General features: G+C 48.4%; 1 protein-coding gene across 5 annotated transcripts in view; it reads left to right on the forward strand.

Moving 5' to 3' along the window:
• The window catches only part of fus (epithelial splicing regulatory protein fusilli), a 149362-nt gene that overhangs the window by 27786 nt on the left and 101483 nt on the right, over positions 1-20093 (forward strand). For all 5 annotated transcript variants that reach the window (XM_043009187.2, XM_086541082.1, XM_043009183.2 and 2 more), the window contains exon 3: positions 14408-14624. In XM_043009187.2, the coding sequence (XP_042865121.1) occupies positions 14408-14624 (217 nt within the window). The remainder of the gene's footprint in view (positions 1-14407; positions 14625-20093) is intronic.

A 20093-nucleotide genomic window follows, 5' to 3' on the forward strand; every position in this document is an offset into this window, starting at 1 on the left:
GAAGGGGAGGGGATACAGAGGGGGAATGAGGGAGCGAGGCTACGAAAGGTCACTGGCCAGTCGGGTTTGTAGTGGTGTGTATGCAGTAAAGGGAGGGGGGGGAGGGGGTAAACACTGCTGGGGGGGGGGTTAGGGGAGTAGAGAGGGGAGATGAACAATTTGCAGGAGGGGGTGAGGTGGGAAGGTGGTGTGTAGAGGGGTGTAGGGAGGCGAGGAGGGGTGTGTGTAGAGGGAAGGGGAGGGGGGACACGGGCGGCACACCTAACCACAACGCGTGTCGCAATGGCAGCAGGCAGGCGGTGCCAGGCTCACGTGCTGAGCGTGTGGCACTGTGCCTATGGGATGCGCTGTTCACAGCCTTCTATTTCTGTTGATTTAAAGGTTGTCTGCTACATTTTCATGTTTTTTATGTTCTTTTTATGATTCTCTCTCTCTCTCTCTCTCTCTCTCTCTCTCTCTCTCTCTCTCTCTCTCTCTCTCTCTCTCTCTCTCTCTCTCTCTCTCTCTCTCTCTCTCTCTCTGTTTCCTTGCCCTGCCGCCGCGCCGTTGACGACCGCCGCCGCGCGTGGATTGGCACTTTGGCCTTTGATCCTGCGCCCTACCTGTTGGAACGGGAGTCGCAGCCGCCCGACCGGTTCGCCGAGCCGATTTACCTGTTGGGACGGCGCGGCGGCAGTGGCGCTCGGCGGCTTTTTTTTTTGGTGTGTGTGGGGGGGGGGTAATGCGATTATATGCTGATTTGTTATTGGTGTTGTGTTGTTACTGTCTCATCATTGATACTCGTCGTTGTCGCATTAATGTATTCGGTGATCAGATCGTAATCATCAACATCACATCACCGTAGTCATCACCATCACATTAACATCATAAAATCACCATCCCCTCCCGATGCCCAGCCATTCCTTACTTGTTTTATCCTTCCCCTCATCCTCCCTGACACTCACTCCCCTCTTACTTAATGATTCGCTGATAACGAGGCCGGAGATGGGAGGGGAGGAGAGGAGGTGGAGGGGGGGGGAGCGCTACTGTGCCGTGGACAAACGCACTCAAGTGGCCGGGTTCATAAGTGGATTTGGCGACGATAAGCGGCGTCAATAAGTGGGATGATTATCGATAAGGTGAGAGGGGGGATAGCGGGGAGAGAGGAGGGAGGAAGGGAGGGAGAAGATGGGGGGGGGAGTAGGGGGCAGCGAGAGGATGGGGGTGGAAGGGAGTGAGTTAGGGGGGAAGTAGGGGAAGGGGAGGGGATAGTTGGGGAGGTGGATGGGGTAGACTGGGGAGGAGATGTGAGGGAAGGGAGGGATAGGGGTAGAAAGAGAGGGGTTTAGGCTAGGAAGGGAAGGGGAAGGGGCACTGATTCGGTCCGTTTTAGGAGTCATTGTCACTTCTGGTCGTCCTTAGGGCGAGGGAGGTGGTCATAGCGGCTGTGGACGTGTTGGAACGGTGGTCGTAGCCGTAGCCGTAGCCTTACCTGTGCGAGTACCTGATGCCACTCTTTCGCTCTCTCTCCTTCACTGCGTATATTTCAGAATGACATAGATATCAGCAAAAGCAAAGGAGTTCAATGGCGGGAGTGTCAAGGGTGGGGGAGGAGTGGGAAGGAGGGAATGTTAGCGGAGTGTGGAGGGGGAGGGGGGGGGGTGCGGAGAACCTCGGCCCCGTGGAATGCAAGAAGTTACGAGAGTAATGGCGTAAAATGAGGACCTGTTATTTTCGTGGAATGTTGGCGACGGTTGGCCTTCCCGTGTCGAGGTTTTCCATTCGGATGCGATTGTTGTGTTTTTGTTGCGGTTGTTTATTTGTTTCTCTTTTTGTTCGTCTGGAGAGGCGAATTGTGACCCCCTTTTTTTGTTCGTCATTCTGAATGAAATCATTTTTGGCTTGGCGTGCGCCTGTTGTCATCCCTCCCTATATGTGTGCTTATCGTCTTTTTTTTTCTTTCCCTTTTTTTTCCTCTGTTCGCGCTCTCGTTCCCATTCCTGGCCCACTTCCGGTCTCGTTCTCCCTGTTCTTGTTCAGCTTGAGAGTTCTCGGATTGCGTTGCTCTTGACAGTCCGATTATCGCCAAATGGGTTCTGGAAATCGATGTGACGATCCGCTTGGGTTCGAGTTTCTTGTCACGTAATAGGGTTTTGGTCCTAGTCTTAAACATGTTTCTCTTTGTGCTCTTTCCCTTTTCCTCTCTTTGGCTATCTCTCATTCACCTTGTTTAGTTTATTTCCCTTCTCTCTGCTCACTTACCTATCTCTTTCTCTTTCTCTCTCTCTCCTGTCATTTCCTCTCCTTACTCCCCTTCCCCTTTCCTTTCCCCCTATCTCCCTTCCTTTCCCTTTCCCCTATCCTTCTTTTAACACCACCCTCTCCCTTTTCTTTCTCCCTTTACATTCCTCTATTCCCCACCTTTCTTTCTCCCTTCTTGCTTCCTCCTCCCTCTGGCTCCCAGCTGCAGCCCGGCCGCCTCGAACCTGTAGCGTGGGAGCCGCCGGGGCCTGTAATGTGTAACCTGCGTGCCAGGAACCCGGTGATCTCTCTGGAGGAGGTTGTGGTTGCTGTGGCGGGCGCTGTGGCAGTGGCCGTGGTTGTTGTTGTGGTAGAATGGTGTAGTGGTGGTTGTTTGATGCCGTTTGCTCGCTGCTCCTCTCTTTCTTAAATCCATCTCCTCTTCTTTCTCTTCCTTCTGTTTCGTGAAAGAGGAAAATGTGTTAAATGACACACACACACGAGCACCCCCACATACACGCACACACACACACACGCGCGCACACGCACACACACACACACACGCGCGCACACGCACACACACACACACACGCGCGCACACACACACACACACACACACACACACACACACACACACACACACACACACACACACACACACACAAGAGCACCCCCCCCCCCCCACACACACAATATATATATATATATATATATATATATATATATATATATATATATATATATATATATATATATATATATATATATATATATAATACCGTGAGTGTGTATGTGTGAAAGAGAGAAATTTGTCTTTTCCCCTGCTTGTTTTGAGAACTTTTATGCAGTATCATTGCGCGATGTCTTTACTTACCTTTTTATCTTTTGCAACTTGGCAATTTTGCCGTTATTATTACGAATGCGCGATCGTTTCGTGGCGTTTTCCTATGGCTGCTACGCTAGGCATATGTGCTCGACCGTGATTTCTGCAAGAGTTGGTTATTACAATTATATAATTTTCTTGGAAGCATGCTGTCCGGAATCAAATCTCATTGAAAAAAATGTAATCATGTGCCTTTTTCTTTTCTTTTTTTTTGGTGGTGGGGGGGGGGGGTGTTGCCACTTAGTGGTCTGAAAAAAATACTGAATGATGATACTTGCGGTGCGTGTTACTGTGCAGTTTATATTGTACGTGTTCCATACCGAAGAACGATGTTCGAATGCAAATGATTTTTTTTCTTCAAAATGAGAAAGAGAGAAAAAAAGAGAAAATGGGATAAGAAGAGAGAGAGAGCATGAAACAGAAAGAGAGAGAGAGCCACACTGAAGAAAGAAAACCAGAGAAAACCAACAGAAGACGAAGAGCTGCAGGCGACCACCTCGCAGGCCCGAGACCGAGATCGAGTAGAAGGAATTCCCGCTCGTCGACGGAGAATAAAGTTACCGATTGCGAACAGGAATCGGATTGTCAATCGGGGAAATAATAGAAACGGCTAGTCATCATTAGCGAGAGAGCTTACAGCGAGCGAGAACTGAAGACGAGAGCGCGAGGTGGCGGCCTTTCGGGAAATCGATAATCGAATGATCAGCCGAAGGAATGTCCGCGGAGTTGTCAGCCGCGATGAAGGTTGACGAACCAACTTGACGGCGATGGAGGTGGGACGGGAGCCTCTTGACGGCGGTGGAATGTCGGGAGCGCCAGCCAGCGAGCGAGCGAACGAGCGGCGTGAGGCGTCGGAGCGTCGGCGGTGCCCTGTCGTGGTCTCCGTAGCGGTAGTCTGATGACGTCACGCCTGCCTGTCGCCGTGTTAGTTCCGGGTTGTGTTACTTCCGACGCGGTGTGGTCGGTGGCTTTCGGTGTCGTTGGTGCTGGGGGGGAGGGTCGGAAATTTGTAACTGTGGTTATCTCTCTCTCTCTCTCTCTCTCTCTCTCTCTCTCTCTCTCTCTCTCTCTCTCTCTCTCTCTCTCTGATCCATGGCTTACAAGTGGGAGTGCCTCGGGTTGTGAAGACGTTTCGACTTCCGGCTGTGTGACACCCACTCGTTGCTGCACGGCCGTAACGGAAGCTGCCGGAACGTGGCATGCTGTCTCGCACCACGTGGTTGGAACCCCGGATGTTTTGCCCGTCTGGTCTCTCTTTCTCTTTCTCTTTCTTTCTTTCTTTCTTTCTTTCTCTATGAATTTGTGTTTGTAATTCTCTTTCTCTTTCGATTTATTTCTCGCTCTTCCTCCATCTCTGTCCGTCTGCCACCCTCTCTCCTTCCCTCCCTCCCTCCCTAGCTCATTTTCTCCTTTCCATAGATCTTCCTTTTTCATATAATTTAAAATCAAGAATCAAGTGTAATTTGGACTGCCGATATTCATCCGCAATGACTTGTACAGTTAAACCTTTGGCGACTCCACACATTCTTCCATGTTGGCACATCCGTTGCCAGAGAAGTTTGCCTTGTTCAAAAAAAGGAAGGGAAAAAAACTGGTATTAGTCCATTGGTCAAGGGATTCTTTTTTCTTTCGTCGATTATGAGAGATTTTGTTTTCTTGATTCTTCCTCTTATTTTCTCATTTTGTTTTTCCTCCTCTATCCTTAATTCTCCTCTTCGTCAGATCTGTACATTTTTCTTCTCTTTTCGCCTCCTCCTCCCAATATTAATATCTTTCCTCCTCCTAATCCTAATCCTTCAAATCTTACTCATCCTCCTTAGCTTCGTTCTCCTCATCCTCTTCCCTTTTCTCTTCATCCTCTTCTCCTTCCTCCTCTTCCTCTTCCCCTTCCCCTTCCTCCTCTTCCTCCTCCCCTTCCTCCTCTTCCTCCTCCCCTTCCTCATTCTCCTCATCATCTTCCTCATCTTCCCCTTCCCCTTCCCCCTCTTCCTCTTCCCCCTTATCCTCTTCTTCCTCTTCCTCTTCGTCATCTTCAACCTCTTCCTGGGTGTATAGGAAGAGGACCAGCAAAGAGCATGACTAGATGGAGGGTGAGGGTCCTAAGAGTAGGGGGTTAGGGGGTAGAGGGTAGAGGGAGCTAGAGAAAAATAAAGAAAGGAGAGAGAATGGGGAAGGAGAGGGGGGGAGGTAAAGGTAGGGAAAGAGGTAGACGTTTCAGAATGGGGGGTGTAAAGGGGGGGGGCAAGTGGAAGTGGAAGGAACGACAAGAAAGGGAAGAGGCAATGCGAGGGAAAAGGGAGAAGAGAAGAATAGGTATGGGTAGAGGAGAGACGAGAGTAAAGGTAAAAAAAGGGAAGGAGAGTGGTTAACGGAAAGAGGAGGAGGGAAGAGGAAAGAGGAAGAGAAGGAAGGGGGAAAAGTGGAAAGAGAAGAAGAACAAGAAAGGGAAAAGAAAGAAGAACGTGGTAATGAAGCGACCGTAGAGGAAGTACAGGTGATTAGAAATGAAGGGACGAATAAGAATTGGAATCTGTAAGTGGAGTGTAAGTGTAAGGGTAAGTGTAAGTTCGAGTGTGTGTGTACGTTTTAGCATGACAGAGTGAATGGAGGGGCCGGTAAGGTGTGTTCAATAGGGGAATAGAGATTATCACGCTTATTCACTGTGGATAATCGTTATTCACATTTTCCCTCAGAATTTCGTTTCTTTTTGCCTTGTTTCTAGTTGTTGAATATTTGATTTTGTTGACCTTTTGCTCTTGCATGATGAGCGTTCAAAGTCCAGTAGCGTCGCTGGCATCGGGATATTAAACGGTGGGATGTATCAGTCTTATCTAACTGTCTGTCTGTATACACGCACACGACACGAGCACGTACACGCTCACGCTCAAACTCAAGCTCAAGCTCTCTCATTCATTCACTCTCACTCTGTTTCTCTGCCTCTCTTCCTATCCATGTCTCTCCTCCTCCTTCTCCATTTCCCCTCTTTCCGTCCCCCTCTCCTTCTCCCACCTTGACTCTATTATTCTGTGTTTCTTTCTCCATCTCTCGGATTTATGCCCCGTTATTAGGACCTTCCCCTTTCTTCCCTTCCTTCCCCTCTATTCCCTTCACTTCCCTTCCCTGTCCTCCCTTATTCCCTTCCTCCCTTCGCTTCCCTTTCCTCTCTTCCCTTCACTTCACTTTCCTCCCTTCCATCCTCTCCTTCCTCGCTCGACACCTGTATTGATTTTAGTCCGTGCAGGTGCTGGCTGGAAAAGAGGGAAAAGACACCTGTGTAGTGTTGGCAGCTCTGGCACAGCTGCGCGCTTTTCTGCGGGAATTTTAGTTCGCCGTAAAATTTGACATGACTTTAGTGCCAAGTTTTGGGGTATCTTATCTTCTTTCTGTTTTTTGTTTTTTTTTACTCCATGAGTCGACTTTTTCATACATTTTTCGTGAGTGAATGTGGTGAGTGAGTGAGTGAATGGCGTGTATATATATGTGTGTGTGTGTGTGTGTGTGTGTGTGTGTGTGTGTGTCCGATTCGCTCTTGACTGATTAGGAGGGCCAGATGTATGGAGCTCTAATGCGGGTGTACTGAGCCATCGCAGGTTTTCACACTCGCACCGTTTTTATCATTATTTTTTTTTTTTAGTTTTAATTTTTCTTTTTTTTTCTTTCCTTTTCGTGTTTTGTCGCGATCCGAATAAGATGTTGGTGATTATACACACACATACATACATACATACATACATACATACATATATATATGTATGTGTAAATATATATAAATATATAAATATACATACATACATACATACATACATACATACATGCATACATACATGCATACATACATACATACATACATGCATACATACATACATGCACATAAATACATATATGCACATAAATTCATACATACATGCACATAAATTCATGCATACATGCATACACATAAATACATACATACATAAAGAAATAGAAATAGATTTGGATGTAGATATACACGAAGAGGTGTTTTCACTTGATAAGAAGGGCATAGACAGAAATAGAAGGATAGATCAAAATCACATATACAAAATCTATTCGTAGATATAAAACGTCTGTGTCATCGTGTTACAAATTGCTTTGAACACTTGGCGCTGGCATTCAGTCTTCACGAGTGCCAGGTTTTCAAACTCGCTTTCAAAACAAGTCTTTTGCAGGCGATTGGGCTGACTGAAGGCCCCGTTCTGTATTTTGATTATTTTATTTTTCATTATTATTTTTTTTACTTCATTTACTGATTTATTATTATTATTATTATTATTATTATTATTATTATTATTTTATGGCGGGGCCGCTGGTGCTTGTCTTGTATTGATAGCACGTGGAAGATAAGAGCGTCGTTTTGGGCTTTGTTTATTTGTTATTGTTTGTCAAGGGAATGGACTCTGTTGTTTGCGTTAGAGGTGGGTGGGGTTGAGGGTGAGTGGGTGGACGGGTGGGTTAGTAGAATGGTAGAGTGCGGTCGCTCTTTAGGTTCGTTTACCTTCCCTTGATTTATATGCAAATAGCTTTGTCATGGTGCATGGCAGATCGACATGTGTACGTGACGGAAATTGTGTACAGATGTGCCAGGTGTACAAGGAGCGGCAGCCCCCTATACGAGTCGGGTGGAGCGTGTATAGGGAGCCACGTATGGATCATAAGCTCTCGTTAAGCTCTCACGTTGGCCTTTCGAATGACGTAAGAGCGTTCACTTGGTTTGGGGACTGGGGACTGGGGTGTGAGGTTTTGTTTTTGTTGGTTCATTTCTTTCGATGAACGACCGAGCGGTGGCTTGTTGATTTGATTTATTTTTATCATCCTTCTCCTTATCTCCCCTTCCTTCCACTCTCTCCCATTCCCTCCCCTCTCTCCCATTCCATCCCCTCCCTCTCTTTCCCTCCCCATCCTTCCCTCCCCCCCTTCCAACCCTCACCCTACCCTTTCTTTTACGTAATAATTCTATAATTTAGTAAAATCTTGCTCTTAAGATAGTTCTTGCAATGAAGGTCAAGAAGAAAGAAGAAAAAGAAGGAAAAAGTTAGATGAATATCAATATACCATGCGTGATCTCCGCTATGCAGGGGCCTTGCATGATTTATTCCTTTCGGTCGTGTAGACTTTCCCACGCAGGTGCATGACAGCTGATTACCTCCCTCTCCCCCTCCTTCTTCCCCTACCCCGTCCCCCTCGCCCTCTCCTTCCTTCTTTTTCTCTCTCCCTTCTCTTCCCCCTCTCCTCCCCCCCCTCCCCTCGTCCTCCCGTTTCATCATATTCCTCCTCGTCTCCCTACTCCTTCCTTACCTCCCTTTCTTCTCCCTCCCTCCCTCCCTTGCATCTCCTTCTCCCTCTCCGAGCTCCCCCCCCCTCCCCCTTCCACCCGCTCCCGCACCTTTATGTTGGTGCATGCAACGTCGGTGCTTGCATGTGCCCGCGGGATATTGTCTCTCGGTGTTTGATCTTCACCTGTTGACAAGTTGGTGCGTATTTTCAGGAGGAAGGGTAGGGGTTGGGTGGGGGTGGTGAAAGTTTATTGCTATAGTTATATTTTTGCCGTTTGGTTTCTTGTTTTTTGTATGTTTTTGCTTGTTTGTTTGTTTGCGGGTTGCATGCTAGCTTGTCATTTATTTCTGTATTCGTTTATTTTTGTTTCCCTTTACTCTTCCTTTCTTTTATTTGCGTTATTTCATCTCCCTCCTCGTTTTCCTTTTTCATTTTTTTTCCTCTCCTCCTTTCTCATCTCTCCCTCCTCCATCTCCTCCTCCTCCTCCTCCTCCTCCTTCATATTCTCCTCCTCCTTTTCCTCCTCCTCCCCCCCGCCTCCACCATCCGCATTTAGTGTAATGAATTGTAATCCGGAAGTAGGCTCTACAAACCAGGTAGATGGACAGATAGATAGTGGGCTGCCGGAAAGCCAGGTAGAGGACGGGGAGGGGAGGGGAGGGGAGGGGGGAGTGAATGTTGGGGCGGAAGTGGGTATAGAAAATACATGGAAAAGAGAAGCGTAGGGGGGGGGGGTACGTATTATGTAAGACTCACGCACACACACACGCACACACACACACGCACACGCACACACATATACATACATACATATACACACACATACACATACACATACACATACACATACACATGCATACACACATAGCACACATATTTTGTGTAGTTGCTTATGCGTGTGTAAGTTGGTATCCGCGCGAGATCTGAGCAACTTCTGGTCAGTCGAGCGTTGCATAGATCCCGTGGCCGCGTATTTCGCTCCAGTGAACGAAGACAAAAAGTTCTAGAAGGGAGGGGGATGGGACGAGGGCATGGTGGAGGGGGTGAGGGAGAAGGAAGGAGGTGGAAGGGGAGGGGGAGGGGGAGGGTCCAGAGACAAGATCTTGACGTCTGAAAGTGAGCAGTCAGCTTATCGCCTTATATGGGATGGTACAGAAAGGATGCGTGTCGACTTGGCGATTCTGACTTTGGGGAGGTATGCGGGTGATTCTCACCCCCCCCCCCCTCTCTCTCTATCTCTATCTCTCTCTCTCTCTCTCTCTCTCTCTCTCTCTCTCTCTCTCTCTCTCTCTCTCTCTCTCTCTCTCCTCTCCCTTTCTCTCTCTCTCTCTCTCTCTCTCTCTCTCCCTCCCTCTCTCCTTCCCTCTGTCTCTCCCTCTTTCCCTCTCCCTCTCTCTCCCTCTCCCTCTCTCCCTTTCTCCCGCTCCCTCTTTCCCTCTTTCCCTGTGTGTTTGTGCCTATTTGTTTGTGTGTGCGCGCTCAACAGGGGGTCTAACGTGATGCACCTGGTTTGTCATAGGTAGTGGTGGTACTGAGGGAGGAGAGAGGGGGGAGCGGGGGGGAGGGGAAGCGTACTGAGGAAACACCTGTCCCTCACCCGCCCTCACCCCCCCCCCCTCCCCTCCCCTCGCTCTCTCCTCTCCATCTCCTTCCGCTCTCCCTTCCCCCTCCTATCACCCCCCCCCCCTCCACTCCATGAAACACAGCAACATGTGGGTGCTTTGTGTCTGTTCCGTTTCATCCTGACACAGCAGGTACGGTATGGAAAGGGGGAGGGGTGGGGGTGGCGAGGGGGGAAGGGGAGATGGGGATGGATAGGGTGGATGGGGAGTAGTGGGGGTAGTCTGGGAGGGGGAGGAGGAGGGGGGCAGGAGGGGCGGTGGAATGGCACACCTCAATTTCCTCTGTAGTTATGATGCACAGCTTCTATTGTCTCGTCTTTCCACTGCCGGGGTTGTGACTTCCCTTAAACTGACTTATCTCCCGCTAGTTCTCTGTCGCTCTCTCGTTCTGTTTTTTTTTCATATTCTCTGTCGGTCTCTCGTTCTCTCGTTGCTTTCTCATTCTCTATCGTTCTCTCATTCTGTTGTTTTGTCATTCACTGTCGTTCTCCCGTTGCTTTCTCATTCTCTGTCGTTCTCTTGTTCTCTCTCCTGTTGTTTTCTCATTCTCTGTCGTTCTCTCGTTGCTTTCCCATTTTCTGTCGTTCTCTTGTTCTCTTTCCTGTTGTTTTCTCATTCTGTCGTTCTCTCGTTGCTTTCTTATTCTCTGCCGTTCTCTCGTTCTCTTGTTGCTTTTTCATTATCTGTCGTTCTCTCGCTCTTTTGTTGCTTTCTCATTCCCTGTCGTTCTCTTGTTCCCTTTCCTGTTGTTTTCTCATGCTCTGTCGTTCTCTTGTTCTCTCTTCTGTTGTTTTCTCATTCTCTGTCGTTCTCTCGTTGCTTTCCCATTTTCTGTCGTTCTCTTGTTCTCTTTCCTGTTGTTTTCTCATGCTCTGTCGTTCTCTCGTTCTTTTGTTGCTTTTTCATTCCCTGTCGTTCTCTCGTTCTATTGTTTTTTAATTCTCTACCGTTCTCTCGTTCTGTTGTTTTTTTCATTTTTGTCGTTCTCTAGTTCTCTCGTTCTCTTTTGCTTTCTCATTTTTTGTCGGTCTTGTCCTAGGTCGCTCTATCTCTTTCTCTGTAGGTCTTCCTTTTTTCACATTCACCGCTTTCTCTCTCTCTTTAATTTTATGCTATTCTCCCTTTATTTCTTTGTCGCTCTCCCTCTGCCTGTCTCCATGTCCCTTCTCATACGTTTCTTTCCACTCCTCCCTCGCCCCCTCTCTCCTTCTCTTCTTCTCTCCTTATCTCCCCTCTCTCCTTCTCTCCCCTCTCTCCTTCTCTCCCCTCTCTCCTTCTCTCCCCTCTCTCCCTCCTTCCCTCTCTCTCCCTCCCTCCCTTCCTCCCTGCCTCCCTCTCCCCCTGCCTCCCTCCCTCATTCTCTCTTTTTCCTTCCCTCTCTCGCTCTCTCCCTCCCTTTCCCCAAAACCTTAAGGCACAAACCCCCTTCCTTGCGTCCTCGTATTTTCTAGGTTTGTTATCAGCATCACCAGACTGTCTACGCTCCAGCTCTCCCCTCCCTCCCCCTCCCCCCCATTCCCTCCTCTCCCTTGCTTTCTCGAGCTTGTCGCGTCATGTTGTCGGTCCGATAGTGTCGAGACGTTTAGGAAATGACAGTTGCAGCCTCCGAGGGTTTGTTGAACTGCAGGGACACCGTTATAGGCTTAGGCGAGCGGTCTGGGCAGCTGTTGTCTTGGTAGGGCTGTTGCCTCGATAACCCCCCCCCCCTCCAACTCTAACCCTCCCCCCTCTCCACTGGCTTGGCATTGGTTTTGAAGTTTTGTCTTTTATTTTGGTGATTTAGAAAAAAACTAATCGCTCCTTCTCCCTATCTTTTCCTCTCTCCCTCCCTATCTATTTCTTTCCCTTACTCCCTCTCTTTCCCTTACTCCCTCTCTCTCCCTTACTCCCTCTCTCTCCCTTACTCCCTCTCTCTCCCTTACTCCCTCTCTCTCCCTTACTCCCTCTCTCTCCCTTACTCCCTCTCTTCCTTACTCCCTCTCTCTCCCTCTCTTTCCCCTTCCCCTAGATATACACATACACATATACATACACACATATATACTTAAATACTTATATACATGCATACATACATACATACATTTACATACATATATACATACATATAGTATTTCGTGCGTGCATACGTGTGAATATAATTGGCGCGATAATTGGCGATTCTGTCAGTGTGAACCGCGAGCGTCGTTTTCCCAGCGGGAGATTGCTGCGGTTCTGGCGTGACGTAGACGGCGGTCGAAGTAGCCTTGGGCACCTTAGACACGAGGAGCGCGCGTGCAATAAACGAGCGAGCGAATGATTCTTTTGTCTTCCTTATGGATGTGTGTGTATCTGTATCTCTCTTTCTCTCTCTCTTTCTCTCTCTCTCTCTCTTTCTCTCTCTCTCTCTTTCTCTCTCTCTCTCTCTCTCTCTCTCTCTCTCTCTCTCTCTCTCTCCCTCTCCCTCTCCCTCTCCCTCTCCCTCTCCCTCTCCCTCTCCCTTTTTCGCGTGACAGCGTTTTCACGGCAGATAAGAGGTAATACGGTCTCGGATATCGACAAACAATAAACAGATGATAAATAAACAGATAAATAAAACTGGAATTTCATTGTTGTGGCAGTGTCTTAATTGCTACTGTCGAGTGGATTATAAGCGCTCGATAATGCAGATACTTAATTTTTCTTCTTCTCTCTCTTTTTATCTACTGGAATTTCATGATATTTCATTTCCATGGAAAGCCGTTGGGATATTGTCATGCGCACGACTAGTCATTGAGTGATATTGAACCTTATCGCGGTTCCTTGACTGTCTCGGAATGCGTGACTCTCCGAATGACCCACACACACACACACACACACACACACACACACACACACACACACACACACACACACACACACACACACACACACACACACATACACACTTTAATATAAAATCAACGCATGTAGGATACGGGCGCGCTTCCCCGGACGTCGAAGATGCGAGCGCGAGGAGGCAGGCCGAGCATCCCGCGGCGGCCGAGTGGAAACGGCGTAGCCTTCAGAGTCAACGAACCGTGCGGGCGACGGCGGCGCTCGGGCTCCGACGCTCCTCGCTGGCTCCGCTGGCTCTCCGCGCTCGAAACATCGAGGGACTCTGGATGATGATGCTTTTGACTTATCTTCTGTTGATGCTGTGCCTTCTTTTTTCTTCTTTTCTCTTTTCCTCCTTTCCTCCTCTTCTTCCTCTTTCTTCTTATTATTATTATTCTTATCCTTCCCTCCACTTTCTTCTTGTTCTTACTCCTTCTACCCTCCTCTTCCCCAACCTCCTCTCATCCTCTTCCTCTTCCTCTTCCTCTTCCTCTCGGATATAAATACATTGACATGTGATTTTTTCCGTGCGTTATTAAATATATTCGATAATTTTATTGAAGTAAAACGAGTACGAGTTGACAACGAGGACGATAGAAAGTCGGGGCCGGAACAACAATGGCCAGGAAACAAGAGAGGAGGACATCGCGTGTTTACAGACTCCTTCGGCCGCTCTCCCATATGGCGACAGCGGCGGCCGATTAGCGCCCTACAAGGAGAGCCGCGGCGATCCGGGAAACGTCAAGGGGCGCGCCAGGAAGGCTTACGGATCACCCCGCCCCTCTCGCCTTTGTGCCCCGTCACTGTTGATGCTCGTCGCTTATGCGCCTCTATTGGCGTCTTGATGGCTCTCGTGCCCAGGCTTATCCGGACAGTGCCCCTAGCTTAAGGGCGTCTTCTACCCTTCTTTGACTCTCCTCCTCTCTTTCTCCATCCTTCCCTCTTTCTCTATCCCTCCCTCTTCCTCCATCCTTCCTTCTTCCATAATTCTTTCTTGTCTTCTTCCTCTTTATGGGTTGTCGAATATCCGTTTTCTTTATTATCCAATATACGGCACAGCCGCTTCGGATCGGGAATACGGAAGCGCCTTCCATCACAACGGGGTTCCGATCGGTATTCCCAGCGCAAACGCGATCGTGCGCGCGCCCTTGCAACAGTCACCGCTTACCGCCGCCCAAACCACTGAGGGCGGCTGGTTTCAACGCTCACTACGGGCGTCGCCATCGCGTGATTTATCGGCCTATGGCGTGTTGTGGAGTGACGACAGGTGGAGGGCTCGTGTGTTTGTTTTTGTCGTTGTTATTCTTGTTGTTCTTGTGCATGTGTTTTCTTTTTTCAAATGGGAGGATGATAATTATGAGGATATGTGTAAGATTCTATAAGAAGATATTTGTATTTATTCTACATCATTTTAGATCTAAATGATCTCTAATGACATGATTTTTACCGGAATGACTCGTATATGATACTTATTTTTTTTTCAATTTTATTACTTATTAATTTCGTTTCGATTATGTGAACATTCAAATATTAATCAGAGTCTTCTTCTCGCCTACAGTTCGACGCCATCCTGAGCAAGATAGCCGACGGGGACACAGGTAAGGTCGCCATGGTAACGGACGGCCAGCTTCACCTCCGCCAGGTGATCCACCCGAAGGCGCTGGCCAAGAACCTTGACCTCCCCGAGTACTACAATGCCTTTTATGACCTGCGCAAGGAGTTCAAGTCCTTTTACCACTCCGAAGAAATGACCTGCGTCGCCGATATGATGAACTGTATCCTTTTTTCCTTTGCTTTGTGTGTTATTATTATTGTAAGAGCATGAACGTTGTTTGTTTACTTATCTAATTTGTTCGATTTTGTGAGAGTGAGGGAGAGGGAGTATATATATATGTGTGTGTGAGTGAATGAGGGAGTGAGTGAGTGAGGGAGTATGATAGCCTCTGTTGTGGTTTGCCGCAGCTGATCTTTCTCTTGCCTTTGCATTTATAAGTGAAGACGTTGTAGCATTCCTTCCACGTTGGAATTATTCTGCCTCCCAATTTCGCCGGCGCAACGTGCGTATTCCACCGCTCGCCACACTCATTACACTCACCAAGTAGATTTATCCTCACCGCACTCATGATTTAGGTTGCACATTATTCGCACACGCCTAAATGAGGATCCCTTCTCGCCGCACAGTGCTTCCTTGACACACACACACACACACACACACACACACACACACACACACACACACACACACACACACACACACACACACACACACACACACACACACACACACACACACACACACACACACACACTGCTTCCTCGGCCTGTGCTTCATCACTTCTCGACGTCAGGGAGTCCGTTCACCCACAAGTCCATTCATCTCGTGTCGATATTTCTTTTCATGGCTGCCATCGGTGCCATGCGGTCTTCGCGGAGCCGTTCGCCGTTCGAGAGGGATTTTGGAAGGTTGCTTGATCTTCTGGTCACGCCCCTACGCCCGCCCGCCCGCCCCCTCCCTTTCCATTTCCTTTCACCTGCCCTTCCCCTTTCTTTTTTCTGCCTTCTGCCCCCCCCACCCCCCTTTCCCCATACAGTTCCTATAGACGTCCATCTTTGGTCTCCTTTAAACCTTATGGTATTCTTTGAACCCCGGCTCCTTCTAAACAGCCTTATTGAACCCTGACCCCAGGTTCAGTTTAGAACTCCTTTTTTCGATTTCCATTTAGACTTCTTTTACCCCCCCCCCCCCTCCCTCAGAAACACCTGCCTCGTTACCTCCGACGTAACACGCTGCGTTGCGTATAACGCTACTTCAGACGTGACTGTTTAACGCCGGGTGCCTTGGATTGGTTACAGCTTGCGCCTTCTTTCTTTACACACACATACAGTCACGCACATGCACTCACACACACGTACGCACAGTCACACGGGTCGAGCTCTGCTGCTGTTCACGCCCACCCTTTCTGTTGCTCACGGACCCACCCTGCTTGCCATAAACCCACCTCATGTGTTTTCCCTTCACGTGTCTGTTGGGTTTTATTCTTTGCTCGGATTTGGCCGAAAGTTGGTTTGCGCTCTCTCTCTCCCTCCCTCCCTCCCTCCCTCCCTCCCTCCCTCCCTTTCCCCCTCCCTCTCCCCCTCCCTCTCCCTCCCTCTCTTTCCCCCTCCCTCCTATCTCACTCTCCACCTCACTCCACCTCTCCCTCCTTTCCTCTTTCTCCCTTTCCCCTCTCTACCCTCCCCCTCCCCTCGTTTCCTCTTTATGTCCTCCTTTCTTTGCTAGTTTCCACTTTCTTCTCTTTGTGATCCTGTCGCGGTGTGAATGTCCATTTGCATTTTCCTTGGTCTTGTGAGTGGCATTCCCTTGCACACCAAACGAGTTGCAAATATTGCTTCAGCTACCGGTATGTTGCAGGATCGCAAAGGGTCGACCGCTTTGCAACAGGACGTCTCACCCACCTTGCAACACAGGAGGCACTTGTCGAATCCAGTTACTTAAATTTTGTGTGTGCATCATTGATAGAGGCGAGGAAAGGGATTTAACGGGACTTTTTTTTTCCTTTTTTTTTGTCTCTTTCTCCCACTCTTGAGACTCGATAAGGTCACTCGTATCGTACGTTAGTCACGTGACAAGCGCAATCATGACACCTGTTCGCCAGCCTTCGTGTTCATGACGTCTCCAACGCGAGGGGAGAACATGTATGCTAATTCGTTTTAATGACGGGGCTCGTTCCTGTAGGATCTCGTGCTTGGCGGTCATGAGGAACCATTGCATGTTCATCCCCCTTCCCTCCCCTTCCCCCAACTCCCGATCATCGTCTTTATGACTGCCATGCCATTCTGCGGCGGCACTAAGCATTTGGTTAGCTTGAGGTCAGAGCAAAGATGTACATGGATCTGTAATCACTTTATTTTCTTTACTTCCTCCCTATTTTTTCTGTTTCGTCCAGTTCTTTGTTTTTTATGCTTTTATCTTTTTTACTTTCTTATTCCGGCACCATCTCTCCTCCTCCTCCTCCTCCTGATAAAGCAGCTTCTTACCGGTATCACATGCTGCTGCTGTTGCCTCTCCTCCTCATTCTGTTCCTCCTCTTCATCCTCATCTATTTCTACGTCCTCCTCCTCTTTCCCTTTTTCCTCCTCCTCCTCCTCCCCCTCCCTCCTCATTCTCCTCTCCATCGTCATTCTCTTCCTCCTCCTCCTCCCTTTTCTTCCTTATCCCTCTCACCCCTCTTTCCTCCCAGCGCCTGGTCACTGAGCGACTTTGGACTTTGGACGATCCGCGCGGAACGTTGACCCAGCGCGCTGCTTTGGGCGTGGAAATGCGCCTTGGGCTTATGGTAATCAGCCTGATAAATGAACTTGAATTTGCCAACGCAGGCTAGGCTATTTTTTTTCTTCTTTTTCTTCCTCTTCTTTCATTATTATTTTTTCTTAATTGTCATAGTTTCTGTCGTCTCCTTTCTACTCCTGATTATTGTTCTACTTTTTCTTGTTTGTGTATTTGATTATCGTTGTCGCTTTTTTTTAAATTGTTGTTCTTATAGTATAACCACCATCATTATCGTTATTGCTCTCTTCATCGTTATCGTTGTCTTTTCTGTTCTTTTCCTGTCCACTTCCTCTCTTCTCGCTTTCCAAGAATCACATAGGGATAGCTGTCTCCTATAATTCTCTCGCATCTTTTAATTAAATGAAAAGAAAGAAAAAAATATATAAATATGAGGACACGACCGCCTCAAGCTGTCGCTGGCACGGTTGATCTCCCGCCTTCGCAGTGTCATAGGTCGTTCACCCGCCCATTGTGAGAGCTTGACGCCAACCTGGGATTTGATTCACGCCGCCCACTGGCCGCCCGGCGTGACGCAGACGCGCTGAACTGGTTCCAAAGGTTCGTAACCCCTCGACGCTCATGACTGCGGTTCCTCTCGCCGCCGTTCTCCCCGCGGAGCGCCTTCCTCGGCTCTCTCTCTCTCCCTCCCTCCTGCCTTTACCTCTCCCTCACACACTCCCTTTCCCTCTCCCTCTCCCTCTCCCTCTCCCTTTACCTCCGTCCCCACCCCCTTATCCCTCTCACCCCTCCCTTTACCTCCGTCCCCACCCCCTTATCCCTCTCACCCCTCTTTCCTTCACCCCTCCCTCTTTTCCTCTCCCTTCCCCCCTCTCTCACTTCCACTTACCCTCTCTCTTTTCTGGTCCTGTGTCCTTGTATTCCTTGCTCATTATTTTCTAATTAATGCTTCCATCCCACCAAAATTTCCTTTCAGTGGTTTTCAGGACTCCTTGTGGTTACCCTCTACTACCCCCTCCTCCTCCCCACCCCCCGCCATCCTGGCTTACCCTCCCTTGATGATTCTTTGTGGTTTTCAGGATGACACTGACTCCCCTGCCTCCTCCTCCTGCGTATGCTGATCGGTCTCTCTCTTTCTCTCTTTCTTTTTTTTCTATCCTCTCTCTTCCTCTCTCTCTCCTTCCCCTTCCCTCTCTTTCTCTCTTTTACTCTCTCTCCCTCTCTCCCTCTCTCCCTCTCTCCTTCTCCTCTCTCTCTCTCTCTCTCTCTCTCTCTCTCTCTCTCTCTCTCTCTCTCTCTCTCTCTCTCTCTCTCTTTCTCTCTCTCTATCTCTCTTACTCTGTATCCCTCCTTCCTTCTTCTCTTCGCCTCACACAAGTCCACCTTGTTACCCCAAGGTGTTATCGTTCCCCCTATCCCTACCCCCATCCCCTCTGTGTGGTCACCTAGTGTGGCTTCAAGATACCTGGGTATACCTCCTCTCTCCTGACCCCCCCTCCTCCCTCCCCTCCCCGGGCTATACCTCTCTCTTGCCCCCTTCCCCCTCCCCAACTCTCCGTTACTCATGCCCAGCTCTGCTTTCATGGCAAGTTTTTTTTATTATTATTTATGTGTGTATTATTTTTCTAATGAAAACAAACGAAAAGATACTGCGCGATTGTGATTTATAGTACGTTTTATGCATGTTTTTTTTTTCTTTTTTTCTCTTTTCCCTTTGGTTAGAGTCCTCTCCATTTCTTCTTTCGTATCCCCTACCCTGCCTCCTCCCTTCTTTCTTTCCCTATCTCCCCCTCTTTCCTCCTCCTCCATCATTCTCTCTCACAGTATCTCTTTCTCTCTTATCTCCCTTCTTCTGCCCTTCTCTTTCTTACCTCAAGGAACCAGTGAATCCGCCACTTCCCGGCTCATGACCCCGGCGTGGCCAACGGGTTCTCTTAAAGTGCCCCAGCCCCCTTCTTAGCGCCCTCCACCCTCCCCTTTCCCCCACTTTGTAAGTCTTCCATAACCCCTCTCAGTTGTTTACCGTATTTTTGTTATTCTTATTCTTATTATTGTTATTCCGTCGTTATTATACTTTCCGTTTTATTTTCGTATTTAATCCATGGGGCTTAAAGTAATCAGTTTTTTTCCCCCTTTTTCAAATATTTTTTTTTTCCGTTTTCGAGTTTCGTTATTGTTTAAAAGGAACGCTTAGATGGATTCGTCCTTTTCCCGATTTACGATGTCTTATTTTTCACAAAAAAAAAACTCTTGACATCTTTCATCATCGGCAGTATTTTTTTTTTTTTTTTTTTACTTTTTTCTCTGTCGTGTCTTGCTCCACTTTCACATACTAATCTTGTGCGGTTGGCCAAGTTCTCCGGCATCCTCGTCACCCTTGTAGTGTGTCGTGATGATGGGCGTGTAAAAGATGTTTCTAAAATTGCTTTCGAAAGGTCGTGGTAGGTTTCCTCGCGTCGATACCGTTCCCCCTCCTCTCCCTTTCCCTCCCCTTCTCCTCCCCCCGCCTTTCATCTTCCTCCCCTACCCACGACGTACCAAATATTTTTATCTTGTTCATGGCCTTGCTAAGATCCGATCCGCTCTACGCCTTTGCCTCTTTGTCCGCGTGGTGGTGATACAATCCGTGATCAAAGGGCGTGTGGTTTTGTTTGCGTGACTCCTCGCCTGTCTGGACAAGCGAATCTATTTTCGTCTATCAACCAAGACCCTTCCTTTACTCCTCGTGCTTTAATCCTCGAGTGAAAGGCCCTTATGCAACGTATGTATGTTGATGCAACAATCTGTCTACAAATCTGAGCAAGGAAATGCCTGGGCGATTGTGTCCTGCCTAACGGTCGCATGTGCAAGGATGGATCACTACCTGCGGCAGGTTGAAGTCTCCCGCCCAGCACCCACTGCTCGGACGCCACAACCCCGATTTTTCGAACCATCCGAGCCGTATTTACTTGTCTTT

This window comes from Penaeus japonicus, unplaced genomic scaffold (assembly GCF_977035675.1).
Source record: "Penaeus japonicus unplaced genomic scaffold, GWHDUDI00000001_assembly GWHDUDI00000010, whole genome shotgun sequence".
Lineage (NCBI taxonomy): Eukaryota > Metazoa > Arthropoda > Malacostraca > Decapoda > Penaeidae > Penaeus > Penaeus japonicus.